General features: G+C 44.2%; 1 protein-coding gene across 1 annotated transcript in view; it reads right to left on the bottom strand.

Annotated features, from left to right (window-relative positions):
* PTPRK (protein tyrosine phosphatase receptor type K) overlaps positions 1-7,161 on the bottom strand; it is a 393,137-nt gene extending 385,976 nt beyond the window's left edge. The window contains exon 1 of the mRNA XM_052698882.1: positions 6,773-7,161. Coding sequence (XP_052554842.1) covers positions 6,773-6,881 — 109 coding nt within the window. The 5' untranslated portion in view covers positions 6,882-7,161. The remainder of the gene's footprint in view (positions 1-6,772) is intronic.
* Positions 7,162-12,102: the final 4,941 nt, after the last annotated feature.

Consider the following 12,102-nt stretch of genomic DNA (forward strand, 5'->3'; position numbering starts at 1 on the left):
TATGCCATGACTACCGTATCTGTGAACAAGCAAATGCAGCTCAGTTACAGATAAATATGTAAGATACACAGTCAACCAAAAGAAGCTCCTTAAAGGTGCAAGTATTCTTTAAAATGGATTATTGCAAGATTATTTCCATAACTTCAATGGCTATTGAGCAGCTTAACATTCAGAAGGCCAAAGCAGATTAAAAACAGTTTTTCATGCAACAAGCACAAACTACAGATGACTTCAACAAGATATTTTTCACAGCTCTAAACAATGGAGTTTAAAGTCAACAATAGTCAGTGCTCACCAGGAAGAAGCACAAAATAATAGAATTGGTGTACTTCAGCCTGGAGAAGAGAAAGCTCTTCGGAGATCTTATAGCAGTCTTCCAGTTTTAAAGGAAGCCTGCAGGAAAGATGGGGGAGGGACTCTCTGTCAGTAATTCTAATGACAGAAAAAGTGATATCAGGTTGAATTTAAAGTAGGTTCAGGTTAGACAATAGGAAAAAATACTTCACTCAAAGGATGGTGAGATGCCGGAACCTTGCTCAAAAAAGTTGTAGATGCTCCATCCCTGGAGGGATTCAAGGGAATTAAATGATCTTTAGGGTCCCTTCCATTCCAAACTAGTCTGTGATTCTATGATTTTCTGATTTACAAAATCAGGTGCAGCAGGACCCTGCAGCAGTTCTGCAATAAGCTCAGACAAAATGCCTTTTTATTTCATCTACCACTCTTCTAACAGTTCCACTCAGCCTGCAGAAATCATGACTATTTTCCCTCTTCCACAAACATGTACATGCACAATGTGAACTTCTGTTTCAAATTAAGCACAGCCCCATGCAGTCAGAGGATTCATGAAAGGACAGGCACTGCCCCATGCTGCCACAGCAGGTCCCTACGAGAGCCCATACACGGAAAGAGAAGAACAGATTACAGAGGGAAAAAGGTGAGACTGCTGAACCAGGCTTAAAACCAGTTCCTGCTGCACACCAAACTGTGTGTCACAACATTTTCTAATTCTAGGTTGGTATCATCTAGGTGTCATCTCCCCTAAGTCCTGAACACATTCCACCCTGTTTATTCAAAGATGCGTGTCAAGGAAAGAGACAGAGACCCAGCTGCCCTCATTCAGCCTAACTCCCGAAACTTCAGGAGGAGTACATGGCACCCTCTGCTCTTCTGTCTCCTCCTTCCACTTGCTTGGATGAATGAAATGCCACACAGCAGGCACAGCCTAGAATCAATATGAATGAAGGTTCACTTCACACCACCCCTCCTCATTCTCCCATGCGTCAGATTTATGAGGCTGCACAACTGCAAGTAAGCTAAACTCACCAATGGAGAGGTAACTAACCTCACCTTTCCTCCAAGAACTTGCATGTAAAGCTAAATGAACTCACGCGCAGGCGTATTGAGGCCAGATCCAGCGCAAAGACCCAAGAGCTATTAAGGGGATGAAAATTCCCCCCTCTCTGTGGCACCAGTAACTTAAATTGGCTTAATGGGATTGAGGATGGTAAATGAAGCTCCACATCTGAGTGCACACTTCTGGGAGCAGCACTACAAAGGCGTCTTTCCATGACAATAATAAACGATGACAGCCAACATCCTATTAGCACATGAAAACACAAGCCCTGTCCTGATTCACTTGGTTATCACTGCTAAAGTAATTGTTCCAAAGGCTTCATATTATGCATTCAATGCAATCTATGCTGCAAAAGGAAGAGTAGAGATTTCCCCAAAACAGATGCTAATGTGAGGCAGAGCTGCTGCTTAGTGGTGTACTCAAGTCCTGAGAGATGAGATGACCCAAAGGTTTTCCAGCTAAGGAGGTTATAGACAGACACCATAAAGACTCCAGAACAGAAAATACCCAGACAACACCATTCAACATCTTTGTATTTTAATCAAAATATTGCCAACACGTTCACATAAGAGGATGAACTCTTTTTATCTCATTTGTATTGCAAGCATTTCAAAAAGAGGAGAAAAATCAACAAAGTTAGGTGGGTTAACTCTCCCGGACACCAACAAGAGAGGTCCTTCAAGAGCCTCGTTTAGAAGTTCTCTTCCTCAAAGAGACTGTCCCCTTTCCCAGAGCACCTGCTGGGTCTGCCATAGCCATCTCATGACCATCATTAAACTATGAGATCTCAGCTATTCAGCAGCAAACTAAATAGTTGCATGAAACTCTCAGCTCACAACCAGCAGTGGTACAAACGTTCAAGAAGGCAAAGCACATGCTGGGAGTGACAGATATGGCTACGGCCAGAAATCATTATTAAGCACTAAATAAATCCATTGGGCAGCTGTGCCTCAGATACTGTAAGGAACTTAGTAAAACTAGAAAAGAAACAGAAAGATTATGAAAGGGATGAAAAATTAGGTAGAACAGTACCTTTTTAGCAAAGAGCTACAACTGCACTTTTCACACTAGAAAATGAATAGTTGTGAGAGTGTAGAATGCTACAGAATCCTGAATGGCATGAAAATAAATTGGGAGTAATTATTAACCATCTTTTTCAATGCAAGAGATGGAAAACATTAAACAAAACTACTGTATTCAAAATAAACAAAGGACTGTAGCTTTTTCCACACAACATGTAATCCACATATTATAAATGCTCAGTGATACAGATTGAAGATGTTACTAGGCACAATTATGGTTGTGAGAAACCACTTAATGACATTAAATACCAACACATTGTCTCTGTGGACAGACAGCAACCAGACAAAGCCACTCACCTTGCCCATATCACTCTTCAGAGTGCCCACTCTCAGAGACTGGATGCTGACCTCTACAGGTTGCTTCATCTTTTCCCTCACTTCTTTTTAATACCTAATGAAAATATTAAGTACTGCCAAGACAGCGCTTGGTTCAAGATTGACTGTTTACACCAACTAATCAAGCCCTGCCATGATTTTCTCAGAGAAAATAGACTAAGCAGAACTTGTACAGTCTGTGTCTTCTGGGTGCTTTCAAGCTCATTTTCCCATGAAAGTTCCAACTTCAAAAATTAATATACACTTTATACTTGTAATAGAGGTGAGAAAGCAGTCCCTCATGGAAGAGAAGTGAACACGCAAATGAAAGTAAAACATTTGGAGAGGAGGGGGTGGAAGTGAGAAAATCATTTTTAATTCCACTCATCATCCATGTAATGTGTCAATACGTTTCAACAGCTTGGTGGAAAAAAAGCCACTGAGAAGTCTCTAACACACACACGCCTCCCTGCACGAGTGTGCCCTGTGTATCATACACAAATTGTAGCACATCCAAAAATAAAGCATGACTGAAGTGACTTTTGCTGTTCTGGCAGCAAAAGGTTAATTTGAGTTTAACTGCTTAATAAGGATTTTAAAACAATGACGAAGCATTCTTGATTTCTTATTCCACTTTATTACAAATACAAAAAAAAAAAAAAAAATAGATGCACTTACTGTGATTTCGTATGCATGTTTCTGTATGTAAATATACCAAACCACAAAATCCTTATAAAAAAAACAATGTTTTCTGCTTCATAATATCAAATTCTCAACTTAGTTATGTTCTGTCTTTGGGAGAAATAGTCTACAACATCAATGGAAAAAAAGCGTGTATTACTAATTAAGAAACATTTATGCTTGTCTGTTCATTTGTTAGTACTCTGAATGAGGAAATACAAAGAACAACTACTCAAATCAAGTGCTTGAACTTGTAAAATGTACAAATCTCTTTTTTATCCTTAATTATCCCTATGGTCTGAAACACCACACTTAGATAACTCCAGGTAGGCTGACTCTTTTTTAGAACTTCTATCCTTGGATCTTTTGTTTTATATTAAAAATAAACCCACACACTTTCACAGATACTGTCTGAAGCAATGCAATGCATTGACAAGCAGACAGCATTAAAATAAAAATTAAAAAAAAAAAACAACCTGAAAATAGTTTTTCCCCCCCAAAATTGAAAACACTCAAATTGCTAAAAATACTATTAAAAAAAAAAAAGTTCAAAATTCTCAAGTTGTGAAAACAAGCTTAACTTGTTCTTTATCGAACTGTAGGAGTCACAGATGAAAGAAGGTGCTATATAAGGAATAGCCAGACTTCAACAAAGCGCACGCTGCCAAAACATTTTGGCCTAGATTCTGACAGGCACAAACCAAGTTGAGGGGTCAGGAAAGAAACAGTGTAAAGCAACAATATACAGAAAGCAGGAAAATACGACACTGTGGATTACGGTTGGGCTCTGGGGGGGGGGGAGAGGGAAGCTATCTGCTTTTCCCCTTTGAGCCCTAGGAGGAACGACAGCATTTCAACTGCGTGCAAAGGGGGTGGAGGTAGCACACAAGTGCAATTTTTGAGACAGCAACAAATTACAAGATGCATCTTGTTCCTTCTCCTAACTTGCCGCTGCTCCTCCTCTCGCCTTCTGCTTTGCTTTCATGGAATCTGTTAGGAGGGAGAGCAGCTAACCAACCTCCAGCACACACACGCTCCTGAAGGCCAACTTTGTTCTCTGGCATTTGATCAGACCCTGAATAAATACACCAATTTATACAAGGAATTCTGGATCTGGCTGACGTTCGCCATTCAACAGTGGTGCAAAGCATCATAAAATGGAAAAAAAATGACATTGAGAGAAAAATCTGTAAAAGGTCCAGACAGAATTAATATCATTAATTAACATGAAAAATTAGCACCGTTTTAAATTTAAAATTGTTGCAATTCATACAGTAAGAATACTAATACAAAGGAAGCTGAAAATGAGACGAGTTCAGGCTAACACGGAAATCCAGATGCTGTTACATTAAGATGGGAAAACAGGGAAAGACAGTGGAAGGAAGATGCATCACTCCTGCTAAAAGACAGAGATCACTACAAGGGAAACAGACACTCATCTGCTCCGTGTGTAGGAATCTTTGTAGGCTGCAGTGGGGCCCTCACTGAAACAGAGACACAAACCCTGACCTCTGTGTCCTGCATCCACTGACACTGGGGTGGGTGATGATGTCTAACCAATGGGCAAAAATGACAAAACACAAAACAGAGTGCTTCAGGGACTTGTTTAGAACATAGAACAAAAACAATCTTTGTCATGATTATTAAATCCAGACCCTTCAAACCAAGAATAATCATAAGTAAGCATTCAGCAGTGCACAGGTCTACACGAGGACACTGAGTGTATCTAAACAATGCCAGAGCATCACACCTCACTTCAACTGAACACACTGCAAGCATCGACTCCTGACAAAGCCACTTCTCCAAACCTTCAAGGAAGTCTGACCTAGTCTGGCATTAATAACCCCCTGACAGCACAACACATCAGTATTTTTGATGCTTGCCAATAGAAACCAGTCTGTAGCTGCTGACAAGCTGCACAAAAACTGTATCTCATGTTTCCTAGATACGATTGTCCAACTCTTTGACAAGCTTCACCTACTCTGGTCAGAGCAACTCCAAGCATTCCTCTCAGCTTACTTAACGCATACCCCAAGGTACAAAGCTGCCTTCTTGTACTCTCAGCTCCAATAAAAGCTATACATGCCACACTCTGCGTAAGATACCACAGAGCACTTAAGTTATCAGAACTTCCCACTCTTCTTCTGCCACTGAGGAAGCTTGTAGGAAAATCTTTATGTAAGAACTAAACACTAGTCTCACAAATTACTGTACAGCAATACCACTGTCCGATCCCAGAGTGTTTTGAATGAAGAGATGTTGTATATCTCAACATCTTTCATTTTAGCTGCTCCTAAAACACAGTGGTCCCACAGACAGTGAAAGTCCCTTCCCTGGCTGAAGGTCTCTGTAGGTGCTTACGTAACCGTACAGTTCTGATACGCAGACATTAAATTATGGGCACCCAAGGCAGCCACACAGGAGGGATGTAATCTCTTTGCAGGAGCATCGCTTATCTTATTGCTTTAGTACTGTTCTTAATTGACAGTGACACGTCTCAAACTTCTCAATTAAAAATTAATTGATAGCACCAGGAAAAAAAAAAAAAAAAATGACAAAAAAAGCCCTTACAAAAACTGCACTTCAAGCCTCAGGAGCGCATCTATTTTTATTAGTGGCAGCTTTCGAGCTCAAGTTTTCAATTTAGTATCCTACATTAACAGGTTTCTGATACTTGGCCAATTGATGCACTCGGCGCAAGTACTGTGAAAAATAATAACGAAACGCGGAGTTCAGCCAGACTGCCACACTTCGCACCACGAACAAAACCCACGGTCGCACCACAGCTCCATCCGGAGCGAACCGAGGAACCCACCCACCGGCAGTGGCCGGGGGCTCGGAGCACAGCACAGTTCGGAGCACGGCCATCCGTCCCCTACCCGAGCGCCCACCGCCCGCTCCCGGCGGCTTTTCTCCCACAAAGCCCCGTGGCGGATGAAAGAAAAGAGCGAAACGTTGACGGCTTTAAACAAAACGGACGCCGGCCCCGCGTGCTGCCTTCCCTCCCCCTTCTCGGTCTTTTTTTCTTTTATAGGAAGGGGGCAGCCGGCGGCAGCGACGCGGGGAGCTGCGAAGCGCCGGGAAAAGTTTCGGCGGGGAAGCAGCGCTCCGCGAGCACCGACGCCACCTGGGAGAGAGGGAAGGAGGGAGGGAGGCGGCCGCGGCGGCAGGAGGCGGAGAGGAACAAGGGGACTCCGCGAGGCGCCCGCGCCCGCCGCGAAACCCGCAGAACCCGAGAACAGGCGACGAACCGGGCACCCCACAGCCCGGGTCCGGCAGACGCCTGCGGGCGCTGCCCCGTCCCGCCCTACCTGGCCCCGCTCGCTCGCTCACTCACCTGCGGAAAGCTGGGCGCGGGCCGCTCCCGGCAGAGCGGGCGAGCCTCCGGCCAGCAGCAGGGCGAGCGCCGCCAGCAGCGGCAGAGAGGCCGCGGCGCCGGCCCCCATGCCGACTTGCCGAGAAGTTTCCCAAAGAGGCCGGGGCTGCCCCGGCCCGCGGCGGCGGGCGGAGCTCGCCTCGCCCAGCCCTCCTGCCCGGGAAAGCCCCGCGCCCAGGGCCGCCCGCCCGCCGGGGCAGCCGTCTGCGGCGCGACGGGCGCAGCACCGCGGCAGCACCGGCTCCTCTCGTCCTCCGGAGTTACTTTGCTGCCGGGAGAGCGGGGCGGGAGGGAGGAGCCGAGCGCGAGTCCAACCCCCGCTCCCCGGCACTTGGCACAGGGAATGTGGGACTCCGGCCCGCGGCCCCGGCGCGGGCGTAGCGGCGCCCGGCAGCGCCTCCTGCTGCAGGCGTGGGGGCAGCGCCGGCTCGCCTCGGCACGGCACGGCACTGCCAGGCTCGGCTCGGCACGACTAAGCACGGCTCAGCGAGGCGCTGCCAGGCTCGGCTCGGCTCGGCACTGCCTGGCTCTGCGTGTCTCCGAGCAGCTCGGCGCGTCTCAGCTCGGCTCCTCTCGGCACGGCGCTTCTGGGCACCGCTCTGGGAGCCCCCCGGGCGGGCACAGCTTCGGGGGAAGGCAGGAGCTGGCGGAGAGGGGGGACCGGGATAGGGGAGGCGGGTCTGGGAGGTCCCAGGCACTGTTTGCAAAGGGAAAGTCTGGCAGAGCAGGTTGTGCTTCGCTCGGTGCTCCTGGTTCCAAAATTGCGTCGTGGATCGGGCTGAGAGCGCTGCGCTCTAGCCGTGCCCCGGGCGGGCTGTGTCTTCGAGACGGGATTTTTTTTTCCCTCCCTTCTCTTTGGCAACACTCGTCAAGCTCGTGGTGCCGGTGAAGTCTCATTGATTGATTGGAATTGAAATTGTAATAAACAGTATTGCCATTTGCACCATTATTTCTGCATGTAATAAAACCTGACCTTTCCTCCAGATCTGCGTGCAGATACAGGACAGCGGGCACGGCGTAGGACCTGGGTAGCCCCAGATCTGGGATGTGCCAGGCAGTGAGGGCTGCATTCCGTGAAAGCAGCACGAGTCTGCATGCTTTTGGACCTTAGGACCCTGAAAAGCATTTGGAATAACATATACAAGGGCCAGTGCTGGGATTTTTTTGGATTTTTTTTGATTAAGTACAGTTGCCTCCAAATTTTTTTTCACCATTTTTTTTATTACTTTTTTTTTTTTTTTTTTTTTTTTTTTTGAGGCAGCAGCTTGTAATTGAAGATGCTATATAATGTTCACAACAGAACCCGAAGCCAGTGGAAACGCACGGATTTTATTGCAAACTGGAAATTCAACCCGGGGTCAGCAAAGGTTTGCTGTGATTCAAAATCCTTTCTAGCCAATGTGTGGCAATTGATCGGTTTGCCTCAAAACCCCACAGGCTCTCATGTTTTCACAGAAGAAAAATAATTAAAAAAAGGGGAGAGAGAGGAAGGAAATACCTGTACAGCTGGAAACCTCTGTACTTCATTTGGGTGGAGTGGCCAAAATCCAACCTGCATGCTTACCACAAAATACAAATGACATGCTTCAGTGAACACAGGCTCTTTGTTCAGTCCTAGAGAGGATGGGACTTGCACGAGGCAGACCTCCCAATGCCCGGCGTTTCAGGAAGGATGGGCCAAATGCTGGCTGCAAGTAATATGGGAAGTTCTGGGCAAAGTGAGGGAAGGTAGACTGAAATAAATATTTAGGAAGAAATTCTTTACATAGCGAGGCTGTGGGTGCCTCCTCCTGGGAGGTGCCCAAGGTCAGGTTGGATGGGCCCTGTGTAATCTGAGCTTGTGGGTGGCAGCCCTGTCTATGGAGGGGATGGGGATTGGAAGTGGATGGGCTCTAAGATCTCTTTCAGCTCTACTTATTCAGTGATTCTCCAATGACCTGCATCGCAGTTTGCCACATCCAGAGGATGACAAGGGTGGCAGAGGTGGGTGGACATGCAGCACTACTTCTGCTCGATTTCCCTGGCCTGCAGTTCTGTGTCCCACTGAAGCACATTTGCCTGTTCTTTATCCAGATAACTTCTGTGTCTGCCAGAGAGAGTCTCCTGGGATTTTGGCCTTTTCCATTGCTCACATTCCTATTAAAAAGCAGCAAAGAGGATTTTGATTCCTATTCTTTCCTTGACTGGAAAGTTCAAGCTTGAGAGGTTCAGCTAAGGTACACACTTGACCCCACTTTTCTTCCAGGTACATCTCTGTTGAGATGTTATGCACTGCAGCTCACTCTTTGCATCCCTCTAATGTGCTTTACACCCTGACAAATACTTTAACTTACATATCAGGTTAGAGATTATTTTTATCTTACACAACATGAATGGATTTATTTTTTCCCATCTTTTATGTTTTTAGAGCTCTAAATGTTTCACTGTCGTTTATATTTTCAATTAAGAGCAAAGCATTCTTATTTTATCTCTTGCATGACTTTTAAAAATGATCCAAGCTAACACTGCATGTGCCAAATGCAGCAGCAGAAAAATGATGCAGGCACTCCACAGAAATGCCTTTCTCTTCAGCTCAAAGATTATTTGGAAATTAAGGAAGGTAGAGACTTTATCTTGTCAATTATGATCTCTAATTAAAGTGATCAATAACAAGCAAATTTGTTTCAGCAACTCTGCTAGATGCTTCTACCTTCTCTGCATTCCCTGTTAAAATCTTCTCATTACATTTTTTGGGTCCTGCTAAGCTCATCACAACATAATTTTCAACACAGACCATCACTGACTTTGGTTCCTATTGTAGATTGACAAATGTCTACCGTAATGTATTATCTCACAGAAAAACACCATAAATTGTCAATAATCATCATGGAATCATTAAGGATGGAAAAGGTCACTAACATCGTCCAGTCCAACCATTGACCCATGTCCATCACACCCACTAACCATGTCCCTCAGTGCCATATCCACACATTTCTTAAACACCTTCCCTGGGCAGCCTGTTCCAATCTAGCACGGTATTTTCCCATGGTATTTTCATGGTATGTAAAGTATGGTATACTAAAATACACATTCCTAACCAGCAAAAATATCTCTTTCTTCCTCTTTTTATTAAGGAACTGTCAACTGTTCTCCTGAAGTGTGAGGGGATGCTGAGATATTTAAATAGACTTTTTCTATCCAAATGATCAGATAGCCAATGATGCTCATTCTCCTGCGGCTCCCAACCATCTTTCTAGCCTTCTGCACTTTTGCTTCCTTTGCGAAAGCCTGCCTGCTTATTTGATGAGCCCTAACAAGAACCAAGGCCTCCTGAAAATCTGGCTTTTCAAGGTTGGAGGTCTTTGGGAAAACTGAGTGTTGTATTGACCCAAGCTTTCTTGATGTTTATCAGTAATACCAACACTGGAGTCTTTGTTTCATTCCCACTTTTGAAAAAAATTATCTCAGTAAGATGCACTTCAGATTCCAGTTAAATATATTATTTTATTGGCTGGTACTCACAAAGGCTTTTTTAGAGCATACTAATTCCAGCAGCCAATACTCTTGTCATAACAAACCATCACTAGAGAGAAGGAAACAATACTAAGTGTCTTACTGATGCCTTTGAATAGCCTCCTCACACAAAGCTGCTTTTGGGATGTGAAGTAGGGTATGTGGAGGGCCTAATAAGGCCAGGGATTTGCTGCTGTGTATTATGTATGCACAGATGAAAATAATGGCTAATACAGGGAGCACTCCACGTTTACCTGCCTACCTGCAATTCATGGTGGGAATAGGGCATGAAATAGGGATTGTTCTTTGATTCTTGATAGCCAGAAACTCTCCTGCAGCTCTTGCATACATTCTCCAGCCCCCCATCTCCTGTTTTAGTGACAGGTTCTTGTGATTACATTTCCCATCCCAAGCCTTCTGTTCTCACTTGACCACCTTTCTCAGCAATACTCTCCTGGGTTAGAATTTTTCATTCCTTACCCAAAGACTGGATATCATTTTGTTCTGCTTGTCATTTCTGCAGTTTTGATAAAATGGCCTATGAGGTTTTTTTAAAGAGCACATTCCCTATTATTGACCAAATGCTTTCTTACTTTTTCTTTGAGCAGACAAAATAGTTGACAACTGAAATATAGCATGAGAATAGCTCTCAAGAAGGAGTGAGGCATGGCCTTGTTCTGAAATAAATTGTTTCACTGAATTCTATCCCTTCAAAATTACATTCTAAGTGCATTTCTTCTGTCAAGGTGCAGCCCAGAAAACAAACTGGTCTCTCAGTTTGTCAAAGCATCAAAGATGCTATTCTGTCAGAGGCTGTGTTTCAGTAGAGTCTTGTTCTGTAAGACAGTAGTGAGTTAATGCAAGGGCCAGTGACAGCTAGTCTTTGGGAAACATAATGGGTGAAGTACAGTATATCCATCAGTGATTATGAATGCATGAAACTCCTTAAAACTGCTTACTTTCAAACAAGCTCTCACAACATGTTTCCTGTGTATGTGGGTTTAAGCAAATATGTCTTTCCACATTACTTAGAGGACTTTTAGTAAGCTACTTCCCCACACCTTTCATCACAGTTTCATGCTGGTATTCCTCTTCAGAATCATAGGAAAAAAATTCATTTTGTGCTGCTGGAGAGGATGTCAACAAGATTGCAGAAGCTTCTGAGGACTTGCAGAGGTAAGTTACATTTCTCTACTGATTAGTCAATTCTTTTTTAGCTTGGTACACCTGTACCTGCTACTTGCAATCATTTCAAAGCATGTAGAGCTTTGAAGTCCACAATTCTAATACTGAGCTTGAACTCAGTTGAAGGCAGTCATTCAGCCTTTGGAAGAGCTCCAAAAAGACATTCCATATGCCCTTCAATGATTTATAAGAACTTGGGAGAAAAATAGATAGAAGGCATATGTTGCCACTGAAATACAAAAGGCTGAAATACAAAAGGCAAAGAGATCCAACAGTAGAGAACAGTTGAGTTGTATGAGGTCTTGGAGGTGTTAATCTGATGTATGAGAACCAGAAGATGAAAAAAATGAAAGGGATAATGTAGAGATGGACCATCTAGAAAGATCATTTTGGCTGCATCTTTTTAGGGTAAATGGTTTTGTTCAGTAGTATAAATCACAGCCTATTGCTTCTGTTTCTTTATTATATAAATCTGCATACATTTGTGCTTAACTGTGTAAAAATTCACATTTAATATTCAGGGAGTAGCATGCTTATAAAAAGTTAATGAATGAAAGAAACAAAATGAAAGCAAAAGAAAATGTAATCTTAAACCTGTGCGACCTACTGTAGGG

This window comes from Tympanuchus pallidicinctus, unplaced genomic scaffold (assembly GCF_026119805.1).
Source record: "Tympanuchus pallidicinctus isolate F22 unplaced genomic scaffold, pur_lepc_1.0 scaffold1, whole genome shotgun sequence".
Taxonomy (NCBI): domain Eukaryota; kingdom Metazoa; phylum Chordata; class Aves; order Galliformes; family Phasianidae; genus Tympanuchus; species Tympanuchus pallidicinctus.